General features: G+C 38.2%; 2 protein-coding genes across 2 annotated transcripts in view; one reads left to right on the top strand and one right to left on the bottom strand.

Moving 5' to 3' along the window:
* Nucleotides 1-19,361, top strand: part of ctnna1 (catenin (cadherin-associated protein), alpha 1) — a 78,853-nt gene that overhangs the window by 33,726 nt on the left and 25,766 nt on the right. The window contains exons 8-13 of the mRNA XM_085421664.1: nucleotides 6,490-6,570; nucleotides 6,859-7,011; nucleotides 12,788-12,880; nucleotides 13,398-13,554; nucleotides 14,423-14,623; nucleotides 17,823-17,974. Coding sequence (XP_085277790.1) covers nucleotides 6,490-6,570; nucleotides 6,859-7,011; nucleotides 12,788-12,880; nucleotides 13,398-13,554; nucleotides 14,423-14,623; nucleotides 17,823-17,974 — 837 coding nt within the window. The remainder of the gene's footprint in view (nucleotides 1-6,489; nucleotides 6,571-6,858; nucleotides 7,012-12,787; nucleotides 12,881-13,397; nucleotides 13,555-14,422; nucleotides 14,624-17,822; nucleotides 17,975-19,361) is intronic.
* Nucleotides 151-2,597, bottom strand: lrrtm2 (leucine rich repeat transmembrane neuronal 2). The gene is made up of 2 exons (XM_085421656.1): nucleotides 2,474-2,597; nucleotides 151-1,795 (listed from the first exon to the last, which is right to left on the bottom strand). The coding sequence occupies exons 1-2, from the start codon at nucleotides 2,475-2,477 to the stop codon at nucleotides 159-161; spliced, it is 1,641 nt and encodes a 546-aa protein (XP_085277782.1). The 5' UTR covers nucleotides 2,478-2,597; the 3' UTR covers nucleotides 151-158.

Raw genomic sequence — 19,361 nt, 5'->3', positions numbered from 1 at the left:
GTAACTGCCCAACCTCTGCCATTGTAGCATTCTCACATATTCTCAAATCTCACTTGTAGAAATTATGCTTTTTACATAAACTGGGAAAAAAAAATCAAACCCTGTATCATCTGAAATGGTCAAATGACAAACCATATGCTCTAGGAATAAATAAGAGTTCATACTTCACACTCTTTGTAAGGCAGCTGCTGACACTTGCACTGCCCGTAGCCGTTGATGATTACGAGTGCCCCTTCTTCATGGCTGGGCTCATACTCATTATAGGGTACCTGCGTAGCTAGGTCTGCCATAGGCTGTCGTTGCTGGGTCCTCATCTGTCTGCGGTTCTGAATAGCCGAACAGTGGCGTATCCGGCGCAGGGTAGGAGGGCAGCACTTCCGTGAGATATAGACAACAAAAATGATGAAAAAGAATGAAAAAAGAAGGGCCATAGTTCCCATGATAACCCTTTGAGTCATAACAGTGTTGTCTGCAGTTGCAAAGTCATCTGTTACAGCTGCCTCTTCCAATGGAGCAGTAGTAGCTTGAGCAGTGCGTGATGTTTGTGTTATGATTGTTGTGGTAGTGACTGTGGTAAAGCTCCCAAAATCCTCTGCATAGTCCGGTGTGGGGGTCGGCTGCATAATTCCAAACAAGGAGCTTGTGATCTCTGCAGCTGTAGTAGCGTCTGTTGTTGTACTAATGGTCTGAACGACTGGTACTGAAAAATTCTGACAAAGTTGGAATCCATAAACGGCATCTAGTATCTCCTCACCTTGGGCATATTCAGGACTGTGGCAGAGGATAGAATGCTCCCACCTTCCCTTAAAGGTGCTTAGCCAAGTGGCAAGAGAGCAAATCCTTTTGGTACATTCCCAAAGGTTGCTGGACAGCCCAATCATACCCAAAGACTGCCACATATCCAAGACTTGGGGATCCAGGCTGCTCAGTTTGTTGTTATCCAGCAGCAAAACTTTTAAATTTGGCAGCGTTTGAAATACATCAGGGGTCAGGACACGAATTTCATTTCCTGTGAGGTCCAGCTTCTCCAGCGTGGTCCAGATCCATTCCATGCCACATGTTACGTTGCTGATCTTATTCCATTGCAGGTATAGAAATTGAAGGGCAACAAGGCGAGGGAAATGGGCCAAGTTTATCTTGGTCAGTTGATTGTGCTCCAAGTGGAGCTCTTTAAGCTTGATGAGCCCAGCAAATCCATTTCGTGCCAGGCTTCGGAGACGGTTGCTGCTTAGGCCCAGATATTCCAGGCTACGGCAGTCCCAAAATGCCCGAACAGGTGTGGTGCGAAGTAAATTAGAGCGGAGGTGGAGTATCTGGAGCTTCCTCAGTCCGTGAAACAGTTCTGGCTCCAACGCAGTCATCTGATTGAAGGACAGGTCCAGTATCTGAAGATTGATGAGGTGGATGAAGGTTGTGTTGGGCAACTTGGTGATACGATTGGAGCTCAAATTGAGGTCCTTCAGTTTATAGAGCCCTTGAAAGGCATCCTCTTGTACTGTGGTAATCTGGTTGTGGTCTAGATGTAGCCAAGTGAGCTGGCTGAAACCATAGAATTGATCAGGACTGAGCTCAGTGATACTATTGTGTCGTAATGACAGCCCCAGGGCTCCCTTGTCCACACCATCTGGGGGTGCCTTAAGCCCCTGGGTGTCGCAGTAAAACTGCAGGTCCTCACAGCGGCATTTTTGAGGGCAGGTTGTGCACAACGCAGGAGACAGCAGGCACGCTAGGAGCATGCTGATCACAGACAGAGCCGCTGGTGCAGGTCCCACCAATGGCCACCTTGAATGGAAACCTGGGTGGGTTCAAAGACAAGAAAATGAACTGTGGGGCGGGAAAGCTAATCTCTGCAGAGTACTTATTACTAATTCATGCTGGCAGTTATGCTTTTTTGTGTACGCTCTGTCTTGTCCTTACATATAGCTGCTAAGGTATTTTACATTGGCAACTTTAACAGTGTATGTAAACATGATACCCTTGAGATTCGGTTTAATGGAGATGTCATTTTCTCAGCAAGGCTTCTAATGATCAGCTGCATACATAAGGCAGACCTTTTTTTTTTTTTTTTTCTCCTCTCCCTTACCATTTATATTAAGCCTGTTTTGGTCCACATTTTGTGCTATTCATTCGAGCATAATTTTCTTAAAATTGTCCTTTTTTTTTTTTTTTTTTTTTTAATTAAGTGCTCTATGCTTCTTTTTTTCCTAGGGGAGGAAAAAAACAGATCTGTTATCTGTTCAGGAAAAAATAATAATTAAAAAAAAAAATCTTTTTTTCATCACTTATGAGATCTTCTAGAAGATTCAAATGTTAAAAATGTATGTCTTCCCAACTCTTCTGTCTGAAGGAGGAAACATGAAGGACCATTGCAGTAAATAGACTAGGCAGAAGAGCTTTTAGTCTTCAGCCTCCCTCACTCTTACTTGTATTCCCTATTCATGTCCAGACCTGTCATATAAAGGGGCTAACTTACCCATTCTTTTGTGCACATCGGAGGCTGCATTCAACTGTCCTTTTCCGCAGACTCTTGGAGCAACCAGATGGAAGAAAAATCCAAAGGGAAAAAGCCCTTTTGATTAAGCACAAAAGGAATCAGCCTCTTGGGAAATAAAGCAATTCTGAACCCACCCAATTCAAACAAAATATGAAATTCCATGTCCCGACTAGATGTTTATTCCTTTTATTTTGTTAGTCCTTTAAAATCCAGGCTCATAGAAGAGTGAGTCTTTTTCTTCCAGCCCACGAATCCTTGAAGAAATTATTATTTTTTTTTAAGTTGATCAGTTGCATCCAGAGCGACTCCAGTGATCAGACCCCCCCCTCTCCCTTTTTCTTCTTTTTCTTTTTTTTACCCTTTTGTTTCCTTTCCTCCGCAATGGTGTCAGCTCAGACCGTTAATTGAAGATCAAGCGCTTCTCTTTCATTGCCGTGGTCCTCCAACCCTAACTTGTTGATGGCAGCCAGAGATCTTGCTTCTGACGCCGGCTCAGTCTCAGCATAGCCTCTGCAGAGCTGTGAGCGGAGCCCTCGTCTGCTAGCTGAGACGCAGGGAGAGAGAGAAAGCAGAGCAGGGAGTCAGGGATGTTATTCTGTGCTTTTTTGTTGCAGCCACTCACTGCTACAGAGTGGTGGCAGCCTGGCGTCGATCATCACTACTGTTTCTCTCTCTCTCTTTTTCTCTCCCACACACACACACACACACACACACACACACACACACACACACACACAAACACCCTCTCACTCTCCTGCTCAGTCACTTGCTCTCTGCCTCATACACAGTGCTTGTGCACCTTAGTCTTCCTCCACCTCCCTCTTGCATTTCCCTTCCCTCCCACTGGCTCGTCACCTTCAGAATATTGATATCTTGAACGTGTTGCGGCAGCATGCTGTTGAAATTAACCACAGCTGTAAATCTCAGTCTCGCATTGCTGCTGTTCTGCAGACTGTATGTATAAATGTATACACAGGACATAAACCTTAAAAAAAATAAAAAGAGAGAACGCAGCAAAACAGATTTTACTACATCAGTGCTAACATAGGGTGTCAAATTTACATATCCTGGTTGCAGTTCTTTAACTTTTGAGGACAGGCATGTGATCAATTGCCAGCTCCTTTGAAGTTAAGTTAGGCTAGCTTTTAAAATGTAAAGGTCAAGGAAAAATACTGGGTTATTCATGTGATGCATTAAAAGGATTTGAAATTTACTAATGCTAACATGTATCTACTTGACCTTAAGCTATTTTGTGATTATTTTTTTATTTTTTTTATTTTCTGTTGGAAAAATGTTTGCATTTCAGAGGTTTTTTTTTAATAAATTTTTTTTTTGAATCCCCCTTTTTAAAAATAAAAAAATAAAATAAAAAAAATTATTATTATTTGTTTATTGTTGTTTTGCTGTTCATCCCTTTTGGTAGAAAAACTGAGGTAGCTGAAAAGTCGAGGTGTGAAATGAACCGTGGTGATGAGAAATTCCTTAATCCCTTGTCCCTATAGTTCTTCATTATTTAATGTTTGGTTGAGGTGCGTTTTGGGGTATATGCATCAAATTAAATTGCAATCAGGCAGACTACTTAGCAGAAATGGTATGAAGAACAGATGGTATCCTGCTCAAAGTTGGTTCTTCGGCCCCAGTCTCCTTAAATTTATCTGATCTGGATTTTAAACATTGTTATTTAATGAAAGCACGTAACAATGCACACTGATCACTGATTGGTGATGGTGAATTCCATATTTTCTGTTTTTTCACAATTTAAGTTGGAACACAGAAAAAGTAAGCCCCGTCATTATCTGGCGGTGAATTTGTAGGTCATTTGTCCTGCATGTTGCTGTATTTTTCCACATCTATTTTAGCCTGCATCCTCAAAATGGGAGAAAACATGTAAAAATACTAAGACCTTACAGGAATGTTCCATCTGTCTGTGTGTCGTCTGCTTAGTGGCAATTTGGCGTGTTGCAAACGTAAATTTTAAAAGGGGGAAAACATTAAATTATACTTAATTTGTACTTAAAGTTCAATAAATGTATAACTTATAACTAATCCAACTAAGATGAACTTTGAAAAGCAATAATGTTGAATTGTTGAAAAGCAATAATATTGACTGCATATTATTTGACTCTTAGAGCAGACTCTTGCTTACATTGAAACACTAGTGGGTTTTTGTTGAACGGGATGTTCCTAAATCTGTCCTAAAGGAGATGGATATACTCACCTGGCTATCATAAAAGATTCTACAGAGAAACTGCTTCCATAATGAGCACCTGAAGAAGTGCTTTAGAACCCCTTGGCGTGGAAATGAAATATAGGCTAGGCATGAATGAAATAGGATTGAAAGTGTTGGGGCAAAGCAGGCTAAAGCACTACCACAGCACTGTATCCAGCCAGCACAAAATCACAGGGGATTAGTGCTGTGGAGCTCCATGGCCCCTAACTGTGTGCACAAGCCCCCAACGGGCATAAGGCAGTGGGGGATGGGGTAGGTCAATGCTACCGCCATCCATGGTGTTACGTTGCAGTTGATTTAAGCATTATAAAGGAAAAGAAGAGCCCAGAGTCCAACTGGTCCTTTGCCTTTACTCAGACCTTTCCTGTCCATCTAATTTTGCTCTAATTTTATGGCTCTCCACTATCTGGGAATTTTCACTCTTTCTCACTTTATCTTCTCAAGCGTTTCTAAAAGTTTTCAGTGTTTTTCTTTTGTACTTTGCAGAATGTGATCAAACATCTCTCTACTAAAACTACTCAGTAGTTACGAATGTGTTCACTGCAAGGCAGCCCCTGAGTACTTGTGTGGATACAACTAAGAACTTATTTAAACGAGAAATGGATGCATAGGTTTAAATGTATAAGACTGATATGATTTTGGGCCTTTATGACTTTCCCAAAGTTGGTCAGTGCTTGTGTAGCAACAAGTCACCTCTACTTACGTCACCTTATGATAGCCAATCCAGTCCTTACTTTGTTCTCAATAGTTTCCACAGTTGGGAGCTAATGTTGGCCTTTAAAGCTTGAAGATAAATGGCTTATTCTAATACAAAATGACCAAAGGACTTGGGCAGCATTGTAATAAAAATTAGTGAGGGGGAATAATGAAACAAAATGAGCACTTGTAATATTATTAACCCTGAATCAAATTAGAATCACAAATGTGACAAATATAAAATGATTTACAACAGTTTCAAGTTTGACAGCCCATTGGATTTAGAAACGTTGGCTGTTACCAGACTACTTTTAATGTTGTGCGCAAGTCTTTATAGCATATCCATGAAGAGCGCTGTGGTGGTAGAGAGGCTTTGAAAGGATTTGGGTAGCTTCCCCCCCCCCCCCCCCTCTTCAATAAAATTTTGGATTTTAAAAGCAGTTTGCAACCAACAGAAACACGTAAGAGGATGCATTGCACATTAAATATGACACTGATATAATGCAAAGAATCTTTTTTTTTTTTTTTTTTTTTAAATAAAAGCCAATGTGGTGGCTGTTGCCCTGTTTACTTTCAGTGTGTATACATTATTAATTTAAATTGTTAGCTGGTATTCTGTCGGTGCATTACTTGCTGTGAGTCGGTGGAGGATGTCATTGTTTATTGGAGAACAAAATGAACAATAACTGGAGGCTTCAGAAATGAACTGGACTTGGTATCTCCAAACATTAGCTCCACGAAGCAGAATAGCTCAAGCTTGTTGAAAATTACATTTCATTTCAGAGTAACACCTACAGGGTGACCCAAGTCTGCTCTAGAAGAGTTTGGGTGACGTTAAAGTATAAATTGTATAACTACCCTGTTGGTTTAAAAATGAAAAGATGCAAGGGATGATTTACAGATATGAATATTTTTGTCATTTTGCCTTTTTATTTACTCAAGACTGTTTAATATTTTAGGTTTGATATTGATTTAATTTGATCTGATCCCAAGACTTTTCAGGATTTTTGACACATGAGCTGGTCACCGTTATTCTACTCACTAATTACTACTTTTTTCCATGTTTCAGGCGGGAAGAAAGGACAGAAGCGATGCTCTGAACACTGCCATTGATAGAATGACAAAGAAGACTAGAGACCTTCGCAGACAGGTACTTTTTTTTTGTGAACTTCCTTTTCCCTCTTTCCACGCGGTCTTCAACTTTAAACTGTAGTGTTTGCGCTCAGTGAACTTTTATTGGAAAAAAACAAATCAAATATTTTTTTTCTTTACTTCAGCCTTTTGAAGTTTACCAGCAAACCTCAGGAGACTCTTGTCTCTCATAATGTCAGGATGTAATCTGTAGTTCAAAAAAGCTGTGGTAGACATCAGTCTGTATGTAAAGGATATGCACCAAGGGCATTCTAACGCTTTTTCAAAAAATCATCTTATTTCACAGCTGCGCAAAGCTGTGATGGACCATGTCTCCGACTCTTTCCTGGAGACTAATGTTCCCCTCCTGGTCCTCATTGAAGCTGCTAAGAATGGCAATGAGAAAGAAGTTAAGGAATATGCTCAGGTGTTCCGTGAGCATGCCAACAAACTGATTGAGGTATTGTATGTTTTTCTTTTTGTTTGTGTGTTTTGTTTTTGGTTTTTGTTTTTTTTTTTTTTTTGTTTTCCCTTCCCCTTCCTCTCTCTCTCCAGTGCATTTGCAGTCAGAACCTGACCCACCCCCAGATCATAACACTCAAATGCTTCAACTCTATCCCATTAGTATTGCATATTTAATTTTTATTGTTTCTGTTCTCTGAGATAAAACTTGTGATAAGACTATAGCATTATTGTCCCTTTAAAAGGCTTCTTTAAAGGTCTTTGGTCAATTCAGTCTGATGTTGGTCACACTCTCGCACACAAACATTAAATAAAGAAATGATAATTATTAAACTTAATATTTAAGGAGCTCTATTGCAGATCCTGGATCCTTTTCCCCCTAAAATGAAAAATAATAAAAAATTGCTATGTGGCCAAAGACATCAAAATTGCTCTTTCTTTATTATATAATAATGGATTGGATTTATATAGCGCTTTTCAATGCACCCAAAGCGCTTTACAATGCCACTATTCATTCACTCTCGCATTCACACACTGGTGGAGTATGAGAAACAAAAAATATATTTAGATCATTATGAAACTGTTTCAGGCTGTCATAGTAGTCACGTGAGTAATCTTTAAAATCTAGTTTTGAGTCCATAACCTTCCACTAACAGACGAGAATGCAATACATGGTTAAAAAAAAAAAATTCAAGATGCAAGGAGAAAAGCAAAGTAATGGACTCGATAGGCAAGAAACTAACAGAACATTCAGCCAGGCTCATTAGTGGTCTTTCCTTCCGTTCCTCTAATGCCTGTGTAGAGCATCATATGACATTTGAAAGTGACTTCTGTCTATGGGCATATTGCCATGAGTATAGCTGGATATGTTAGACTAGCCAGGACAAGCAGCATGCATATTCACCAGGGAAACCATTGAAGCATCAGAAGGAAAGGGGGAGTGGGCAACAACACTGGGGAGTAACCCCTTAAGTAGCACCCGAAGGCCTGAGTGTCATATGTGGCATTAGAGCACTAGACCTTGCTAATGCATGGTTACTATTTGTGCTTGTAACACTTAGAAACACAAGGGGAGAGTGTGTAATTATAAAAAAAAAAAAAAAAAAAAAAAAAAAAAAAAAATTACATTTAAACCAAAGTAGTTTTGGTTTAAATTTGTTATGAACTTTATGGAGAAATTTCTTTTAGTAATTTTTGCTTACAGTTTTCATTTTCATTTGAATATACATGTTGTATGATATCAATCTAAGAATAGAAGGTGCATCTGTAAAAACCGCTTATCAGCAGCACAAAAGAAAAACTGTACAAATGATGTTTAAAGAATGTAAACTCCAAATGCTGTCTATTTTAAAGCTGGGGTTCGTTGTGGTAATTGTTGCTATCATGACTTTAACTAGAATATTTTACTTCCAAAGTCTCCATATCTGCAGTTGAACTGAGCTCCTACATCAGTCTAGTTGTACTAAAATATTTATCAGCAAAATATGTTTTTGTCATACATAAATTAGGAATGCTAGTAGTGTAGTAAAGCCACTGAACAGCATCTTGGCACTGAGTTGATGGGCATCATTATGGTAGAGTTTTAAGCACTGGGCAAAGTAACTTTCTTGCTCATTACGCATTTTCTAAAAGGGAGCCAGTTGCCATAAATTCCCATTTCAAAATCTACATTAGGAGATATTCAGTGTAATCTAGCAGTTTATCCTCCACATACTTTCTTTAGTGTGTTCCTTCCAAAAAACGACAAACATCAACTGCTGCAACACAAGCGTTCACAACCTAAGTTGATGTATGCCTTCAAACCTAGAGAGAGCCCAGCTCTAACTAGGACCTGGGAATTATAAATCATGTTTTGCAACAGCCTCGACAGAAGTTGCATACGTTACTCTTCATTTTGGCTAAAGATTTCTGCCTTTGTAGAAGCTGCCAACATTGCATTTTGTCATTTTTACATTAACCTTTTTAATTATTTTTTTATGTATCCCATCCCTGGTTAATATGATTGGCAAAAGCACACAGTCAAGTATTATCTCACTTCTCAGGAAAATTATTCCTGTAAGCCAACATCAATACAATCGGCTGAACAGTAAGCAGTTCACAGTAGACCTCTTGGCTTTCACCTTTAAATAAAAATGGTTGACATTTACCTTCAAATGCATGGTAGGAAGTAGGTATTGAACTGTGCTGTGGGCCGCTCTAGATTAGAGCCTTTGCCAAACAATATATATGCAAATCAATAGAGCTGGAAAGACTAGAGAGAGAAGTTGAAACATGTTTGTTTCTTTATAACATATGGAACAAAAATGCTTTAAATGTAGAATGTCCTCTGTTCAGTAGCAGGAATAGCAAAGAGCAACCAGTCTCTGGCTGTGTTTTGTATGACATCGCAGGTTGCGCAATTGTAGTCTGCCGTAAGGCAAATGGCCTATTACATTACACACATTTTTATGAAAGCTACATTATGACTGACCCATATTTAGAGAATGAGGGGGATACAAAAAACTGCATTCAATTTGGCATGCACCAAGCTGTGTAAGGCTCTCATCCAGGCAAAGGGATGGTTGTCACATTATGCAGAGGGTTACTTATTTACCTCATTTAGATAAGTTGTTTGTTTTTGAGTGCACACTCAGTTCTGAAATATAAGCTTTGGAGTGTGAAGCCACTATAAGTCATAAAGATGTGCTACATAGCAGGTTGAGATGCAGAGATGTGCATTACTGATGGTATAATCAGCAGTGGAAAGTGAATTTACTGGTAAACCCCACCTAAGGATTTCTTTTGTTTAAGAAAAAAAATTAAGCATTGCCCTAAAGCTTGCTTTTTTTAATGTTTTAAAAAAACAACAACAACAAACTTGCACCCATTATCCATAACTCTAAAACCGGTCACTAAATATTGTGTTCCCTCATGTCAGTAAAACAACTCTTGGTAATCAGCTTTTCCATGAGTGCATGGAGTTAATCAGTGTATTTAATCTTACCTGTCAGTGGTATTATGTCATTGACATGTGAATGACCAGTTGTACACCCTTTTATTTTAAAAAGATTTGGTGTCTGAATACCTTATCCATTAGACCTGAACATCAATAACTTTTTTTTAAAGCTTGATGTATGGACGGTCACACTGCAGTTGTATACTTGGCTCAATAGCACTGATACTAAACCACTGCAGTGATTAAGATATTTTATGCTAAATATATTATCCATGATATTAGCATAAGTTTGTAGTTTGTTGGATTATCTGTCCTTAGTGCAACTGCTTGATTGGGATAACTGTTACAGGGCCATAGTTATTTCAAATAAATGCAACCCCAGTGTCTCAGCTTTAACATATGTTTGGTATGTTCACTGTGAGAAATATGGGTTTGAGATTTGTAAATCATTGCTTTTTTTTTTTCTTCACTTTTACATTTTACACAATGTCTCAGCTTTCTTGGAGTTGGGTTTGTACGTATTGTTGATGACAGAGTACTTCTTTAACAAGGGGTTGTGTATTAAGGAATAGCTCTGTAGGACAGGAAGGTAAGAAAACGGGTGCACTTTTGTAATTGTTTGCATAGACTGTAAAGTCGGGCTCCCCTGATACTTTAAATGGTATGGTACAGTGTTGCAAGTGGAATGGCATCTCTCTATGCAGAAACATCTCCTTTCCCAGTGGTTCACAGGGGGCGTCATCAAAAGCTTTTGTGAAAGATCGTGCAAGTAAAAACACAGGTCTTTCCAGTTTTTCTTCATGTAACCACTCTTCATTCGTCCTCATGGATTACTAAATGTTCTCCCTCTGGTTCCAGTATGTTTGAATAGCGATGTAGAATATGTTTATATCAATGTTTCAGTGCTTTAGCTACACAGTGAAGAAAGTGCTTCTCATCAGCAAATTACTCAGACATTTTAAGGTTTGAAAGGGGCTCCTCAATGCAATACTTTGGCAGCCAGTGATGCACCAGCCCATCAAATAAGATGTTTTTTGTTTTTTCTAATAAGTATTATTTTCTAATAAGTATTATTTCCCTGTCTGTTAATGGTACCAGAGGAAGAATATCATCACAGAAACCTGTTTTTGAATAGAAGTTGATTAAAGGAAAAAGATAAATTGAATGCCTAAGCTGAGCTTTGTTCATTCCTTTTCCAACCTCGTGTTTTTGCTCCAATCAGACATATTATTAATGTACGTTTTAAAATTCAGTGTGTCACCTTGGCTGACAGTTTTGTTGTGCTTTTTGACCCAGACGTCAGTAAAGTAGTAAATTAGTGACCAAACTTTAACAGATTTATGTGTGGGAATACAAAAATAAGAGCAAAGCTGTTGGACTCCTAGTGCTTTTGCTGTCATGAGTTGGTTTAGTCCTTTGTAATTGATTGTTTCAGCACATTTTCTATCTGTTGAATAATCCCATTTTGGCGCAGTTCCTCACATCCCAGGCATTCTGTTACAGCATTGCTGCCAGTATATGCCAACCAAAATGGGACTCTTCAAAGCCTTTGACCTAAATTTGTCGCTATAAGTAGATGTCTAATGTAAAACTTGAGTATGAAAGACTATTTAGAGATAATTGTAGGAGAGCTTTATTTTAGTCAAGACAGAAAAAAATTACTGATGTTAGCAGCTGCAGGCAAGATTTGCTTAGTTTAGCACTCCCGTTCTCACTCTACTGCTCACTTTTTGAAAGTGTCATTAATATTTGCCTCTCCAGGAGCGTAATGGCAATCTGGCAGTCTTGTGATTCAGTCACTGAGAATAACGATATCCTTGAGTTAACCAGCTACAACTTAGATTTCCATTTGGTGAAATTTACTTTTATTCTGGGAATTGAATACAGAACTTTCCCAACAGCTCGGCTTTTGTTTTTCTTCCTACTTTTTTGGTTTCTCCCTCTGTGTCATCATATTGTATCCTTTTTAGCAGCTTTATAAATTAATCCACAGCAGTGGGTTTGTATTCCACAGGGATTAGTTGTATTGCAGAGCTGCTCCATTTCTGACGGAAGAATCCCTAAACCAGGCTACCATAATGAACTTATCCAAGTTTAATTATGTATCTACAGTATGTATGGCGTTTGTTTCTGTTTTTTCTCAAAATTAGTGCAGTGCCCCGTTCAAAGTGCTGCCTTTATTCAGAACAGGCTCGCAGCATCTGAGATTTGTGGCGAGAGGAATGGTGGTAAAATGGATAAATGATTTGGGTTGCTAACACCCACTCTGCTTGAGCCAACACTGCACTTATTGGTTCCTGTGAGTTAGAGGGACCATTTCAAGCAATGGAAAGACAGACACTAGCAATTAAGTGTTTAAATTTTCATATTGTGATTATTTTCTTATCACAAATATCAATATTTATCACAGCTATCGGTTTTGTTACTTGCTGTGAAAATGTGCTGAAAGTATATTAAAACAAACTGAAATTGTCTTAACAAATGTTATATTGATTGAGGGTTATAAACAAAAAAAGACCACCACTGAATATGAACAATTTAGTTTTGACTGTGGTTTTCTTCCTTTTTATTTGAATAATTTATAGCTCCACGCCTCAGCCAAGCGTGATACAAAGCTTTGTACTGAAAACAAACATCTATACTAGTTTGCATATGAGTAGTTTTAGCGACTTCACACACCTTAAATAATTATCAAGAATCAATGGACACAACACTGGAAGGTTTTTCTTGTTTTTGTTTTTTGAAGCAGGGTAATCACACATGTTGTTTTTTGTTGGTTTTTTTTTTTTTGTGAGATTTCTTGCCTTTGGTTAACAATTTTGTTTTTTGTTCATTGTAGGTGGCAAATCTGGCATGCTCCATTTCCAACAATGAGGAAGGGGTAAAACTGGTCCGTATGGCTGCATCTCAACTAGAAAGTCTTTGCCCCCAGGTATGTTTGCCCCCAGCTGTCACCCAGCTCAGGTCTTGGAGCACATCCAAAAGTCAATAAATTTAATTGCAAGCACATACTGTCTTCAGCAAACAACAGTTGAAATCTGTTTACGTCTCTAACCTCCCTTTTGTGTGTGTGTGTGTGTGTGTGTGCGCGTGCGTGCGCGCGCAAAAATAACAAGTTTGTTTTGCTTGTCAATCTTTTGACCATTGAGTCCATTTTTTCCACACACCTGCTGCTAACGCTCTTTTTAAGCTCATCTAATGAGTCCCATTCATCCTGAGCTATGATATCCACAGATGTTTCTTAGTCCAAAACAAACAATCTATTATTTTTGCCCTAGTCAGTATCTAAAAACACTCCCTGTAATCACCTCTAGAAATTAATTTTCTTCCTAATTCAATCCTAACATTGAGCTAGGGAATGGGGTCTTCGTGCAATCAACCTATGCTAATGTTGTGGCTCAAGGCTATGTTGTAATTGAGCTTTAATGGTTGTAATTGGGTGATTACAGGTGATTAATGCAGCGTTAGCCCTCGCTGCCAAGCCCAACAGTAAGGTGGCCCAGGACAATATGGATTTGTTCAAGGAGCAGTGGGAGAAGCAGGTTCGTGTCCTCACTGATGCTGTTGATGACATAACCTCCATTGATGACTTCCTTTGTGTGTCTGGTAAGTCTTGTTCATTTGCATGTCATAGCCATGAGGAAACAAAATAAGTTTTTCCAAATAGTTGTAATGGTCTGGATTTTATTATTCGTGATGCTTATAGACTAAACGCAGTGCATAACGGAGGAAAAACCTTTTTATACGGTCTGTGGTAGTAGTGTTTCCTCGTGAGTGGCAGTCACGCTGTACACTTCTCAGATATATATATATATCTGACGTGGCCTTAGCAAAATGTTTAAACGTAGAAGACCATATTTGTCACCATTATCCACACAACAGAGTGATTGAGATTGTAGTGCAGTACTAACCACTGTTATTTGATTTAAAATATAATGTATGTATGTAAGATGCATAAGCCATCTTAATTCTCCCTTTGTCCAACAACAAGCATCGGTTCACTCTCCAAGGTATCATTATGCGCTATAGAGAAAAACCCAGAAGCATGAACAGAACTACATCTATATTTGACATCCTGTCATGTATGTTGAAGCACACAAATGGTTTAGAGTCCTCATTAAGCATTAAGCAGAGTGGCTTCTCTGACCTCCAGCCAAGGACAGACTGTAATTTACACAGTGGACATTTGCATTTTATAGGCGGCTCATTAATAAGTATTCTAAGAATTGGTTTTCAAACCCATACCTTCCAACAAACGCATATTATGTATTTGAGTTTTTCAGTGGCTTTTAATTTCAGGACTAACTCAGGAATGAGAACTTCCTAATAATTTTTTTTTAGACTGTCACATTATGTGTCATATTATACTGTAGTCGTTTTGATTAAAATAAAAAAAAGTGTGGGTGTGTGTGGAGAGGTCTGACTGTCCGTCCGGGCTGTACACTAATAATTTCACACTGCTTTATGTCCCCAGAGAACCACATCCTGGAGGATGTGAATAAGTGTGTCATTGCTCTGCAAGAGAAAGATGTTGATGGTTTGGACCGTACCGCCGGGGCTATTCGAGGCCGTGCTGCCAGAGTTGTCCATGTGGTTACTTCAGAGATGGACAATTATGAACCTGGAGTCTACACAGAGAAGGTTTTGGAGGCAACAAAGCTCCTTACTGATACAGGTACCACAGAAACAAATAAGTTTACTACTAAATAAATTTAGACAAATACTGAGAGGGTAGACACGGTAACACTTGCTAATGTAGGTTACTCAAAGTTAAATGAGAAGGCAGTGGGTCCATGGGCATGGATGGCGTCATGGTTGCTGTGTCCATATTTTATATACATTGTGTGGTTAACACTTATACCGTATTTTCCGCACTATAAGGTGCACTTAAAATCCTTTAATGTTCTCAACTCGGCAGTGTGCCTTATCTGGTGCAGCTTATCTATGAATTCTGGCTGTTTACTGACTTCGAGCCGGTTTTATGTGGTACACGCCGCTCAAAAATCTGTCGAAATGTTTTAGTAGGACTTTGCTGAGCTACGAAGCCGCACCGCTTGATGGATTGTCTGAGCGTTATGGCTACCGTATTCCGCGTCAGGCCCCAAAGTCAAACGAACACTGTAAATTCTTTCATCTTTAATAAAATGATCAGTGTTGCTGCTTTACCAGGTGTAACAATTAAGTTTAACATCCAGGCATCCATGAAAACAGAATATATTAAATTTAACGGAGTTAGAAGTTAGCAGAAAGTTAGCTCGCTAGTTTTGCTAGTTAACTAAACACGATATATCATGTTCTGACTGAGATTTCTAGCGACACATTTATGTTAGCATACCAAAGCATAACACAGTGAACCTGGAGAATGAACACTAACTTTTTTCCACTTGATAAAAGTTCCCAATGTGGTTTTTTTGACAAATGCAATTGCATGGAAAATTACTGTAAACGGACCAAACTTCAGTAGGGGAGAACAACTGAGATAATCCAGCCACAATATGAGGTTAGTCATTAATATAAGAACCTCTATTAGTCCCACACGTGGGGAATTTGTTTTGTTACAGCAGAAAGTGGACAGTGCAAAGTTACATAGCAAAAGTTAGAAAAACACTGGAACAACATACTGTTGTTCCAGTGTTTATAGAGCAGCTACCAGCGAATTCAACATTAATGAATCAATTGTAAGGAAGTGGAGGAAGCAAGAGGAATGAGTTGAGTAAAGTTTGACTTATCTGACTGTTTTGTTTCGATTAATGCGCCTTATAATCCAGTGCGCCTTATGTATGAAAACAGACCCATTTGTCGACAGTGGGCCTTATAATCCTGTGCACCTTATGGTCCGAAAAATATGGTATTTATGATCTACTTACATGGACTGACACACTAGGGGCCATAATGGCATGAGCGTGATAGTCTTTCTTTGATGTCTGTCTTGTTTTTGTGTAAAAACGGTTGACAAGAGTATAAAAAGATTAACTACTAAAGGGCTTTAAGATAATAGGGTCCCCCAGTTAAGCTCTTGCAGACTAGGAGAATCTGTAGATCACAAGTTTGTTTGTTCTTTCCTAAGATTTTATTTTTATTTTGAGAATAGCTTTAGTTGCTTTCAAGAATGAGCTTATTTTGGTTATGCTTATATATTTATTATAGGTGGTGGTAGTACTAGTACAATACAAACGCAGCACTTTTTACAAACAGAACCAGAGGTATGCATGTTTAGACAGGTTGTCTGTAATGTGGTGCACTGTACTGTTGGAGTATTTGTGTACAAATTAGTAGTCATACACATGTATAAAGAATTTCCTTTAATTTAATTTGATCAAAAAGCCTCTAAAATCTTTACTTTTTATTTTTAAAAAGGTGGAGAGACCCTGCTCCATCCACTTTATCTTTGGTACATTGCCTGGTGCTAAAACCACACTAGTATCTGCCTGCAAAGTTGTTTCTCAGAAGTCTGCCCTTTATTTGATTTGTCTTTGCTTTGGATGTTTTTGAGCATTTGAGTGCTGGTGGCATTTTAAAAGGCAACTTGTATGAATCTAGAATTGGCTTGTGAAATGCAATTTTCTGTTGAATGAGCCTGAGACATTTTGAGCTCTTCCACAATTCATTATGGTGCATTGTGTGATATGGTCTCTCACACAGCTTGCATTACTAGTCAGTATGACATGACGGTCACTGTTAACCCTTCAGTAGTATTCTGTTTTAATCCAAATTATGGCGTAATCAATCTGTCATAGGTTCAAAGACTGAGTCATATTACAGTTCCTTCCACCTGTGCTATTATATTGCAGTTTAATGTGTGGAGGTTTTTTGTCCTTCAAAGGACAAATTCCAAAAAATATTTTGCAATGCAATAGAGAGAGGGGGGACAATATTCACCAGGGCAAAAAAAACTTTATTAGCCTCTATTTTCAGTTTGTCTGAATGTTGAGGTGCATTTATACAATGTTTTCCACCAGTTAGTAAGAATGTTTAAAGTTCATTATCTATGGATTCACTAACAATACAGTTATTTATTAACACTTTTTTTTTTTTTTAAATGGGAACTTACTTGAAAGAGTCAGTTGTGATAGTTTAAGGAGAGTAATCACTGTGACTGAAAAAGCCTGGAGGTTGTAAACACAAAACCAAATCTGCTTTTTAATCCTGCTGCTCCCTCCCTCAACATTTGCATCTTGACACCCATGATGTTCTCATGAAGTTGCAGCAAAATGCAACTCTCTTAATGCAGTGCTTTAAGTGGTGTCTATGCATATGTCCTGGTGAGTCCTCCAGAGCATTCTGTGCATTCATTTAAGGCATTGAGTAGACACCAGTGCAAATTTCATTAGGTTTAATATAACACTTTGTAATTATGAATTCTGACACCACTATCTTCGTTTGCATTTAATTTTAATTCAACATCAGACCAGAACTATTGTTCAATATTATTACATGGGGCCATTGATACTGATAAGTCGATTAATGTAATTTTCTTACTAGACTAACAGTATGTGTCAAGTAGCTTTATAACCCAAGTTACACTGAGAGAAATGTGATGGATGTAAAATGAAAAATAGGCCCAAGGTAAATTACTCTGATATAAGGATAAATATTTACAGAAGTGTATCTAACAACATTGTCAGTTCTGCTTATGGAACGCTATCTGATCAGTTTTTACTGTAGGAAAAAAAGACCTACAGAGGTTTTCAGCATCAATACAGCTGCTTTATTATTTGTTTCTGACAGTACAGAAACGGTAGAAATGAGGCTTACATGTTAGTGAGTTGTGTACGGTTTACACTGCCGACACAATTCATTCAACATACAGCTGTCAGGAAAAGCCACATCAGATTGATAAAGGAACTGATCAACTTCATCTCTGCTTCCTGTAGTCATGCCACGGTTTACAGAGCAAGTGGAGTCTGCAGTGGAAGCCTTGAGTGCAAACCCCTCACAGCCTGTGGATGAGAACGAATTCATTGATGCATCGCGCCTGGTGTATGATGGCATTCGTGACATCCGTAAGGCTGTCCTCATGATCAGAGTGAGTTGCACAGTTTTGTTTTTGTTTGCATGTTTTTTTTTCTTTCTTTTTTTTAAATCGAATTTATTATTTCTAATGCAAAGTAAGGCTTCATATTGTCATCTATTTTTCTCTTTCAAATTGTGACAGTGAGAGCTCTGACGGAGGATTTTTGATGTGGTTTTTAACAGCTTTTGAACAGAAGTCATATGCTTGGAGTTGCTCTATTGTTGCCATATGAGTAGTAATATCCAGATTAGCTTTTTATCTATAATTGTGAGAACCTGTACACATGCAGTCTTGGGAACCTATGATTAACTTGTCTCAGGCAGTGGCCAACCTAATTGACCAGACTTGCAATTTAGAATTAGAATTAGAATTCAACTTTATTGTCATTGCACATGCACAGGTACAGGGCAACGAAATGCAGTTTGCATCCATCCAGAAGTGCTTAGTGATATAGATATATTACAATATATATTAGCAATAATATAGATATGTAAGTATATTACAGAAATGGGTCTATTATGGTATGTTATAATGTACACGGTATGAAGTATGTTGTGAATATTCTATAACTATAAGTATGTACAGGCTGTAGTGAGTACAAGCTATGTACAGGATATGAACAGGATATAAATATGAAAAACTATACAGAATATGAAATAAATAACTTTACAGGAATCTGAGATATACAGCTATACAGAAATGGGAACTATGCAAGTTGTAAACAGTTGTAGGGTTAAAAATTATCGTATGTACAGAATGATTATTACAGAGCTATACAGTTATACAATTTCGGATAACAATGGGTTTAGTTGTCTGTGGCATAATGCCTTTTAGTTGTGTCCCATGGATGAAGAAAACATTTCCATCAGGGTAAAACGTTTCATCATAGGATCACTAAGAACAGTTTGGGCATTCAATCACAAATGGACTCAATCCATATTTCCTCTAAAATGAAGAAAAGTGAAGGGGGGAAACCCACACAGCCTGTAGGAAATAAGATTCTGGGGGAAAGTTTTTTTTTGTTTTTTTTTTGTCTTTCAACATATTACCCCCTGTAGCTAAAGTACCTGAAACTGCCAAATTTGATTTCTCAGTAGGGAGCAAATTTCTTTAAACCACTTGTCATGTTTAACAGTACCAAATTATGTATTTATCACACTAAGATACAAAGTGCTGGTTGCTGTCTTCTATTATTTTCAACACTTTTTTAAAATTGAAAACACTAGCCTTGAGAGCACATTTTGTTTTGACAGTGGTCCTTAACTCTTATTAATAATCCTGCTCAACCACAAACAAAAAAGCAATAACAAATGAAAAGAGGAACATTATCCTGCTTTTGCATTTTAATAAGTGAATGATTTAAGATGGAGGGTTTAATTGGCTTTCCTTAATTGAATTG

This window comes from Rhamphochromis longiceps, linkage group LG2 (assembly GCF_057381845.1).
Source record: "Rhamphochromis longiceps isolate RC_006_pf linkage group LG2, R_longiceps_female_GT1.1, whole genome shotgun sequence".
NCBI classification, from domain to species: Eukaryota; Metazoa; Chordata; class Actinopteri; order Cichliformes; family Cichlidae; genus Rhamphochromis; species Rhamphochromis longiceps.
Note: the sequence above shows the minus strand (reverse complement) of the source record. Positions and strands in the feature narration are given on the sequence as shown.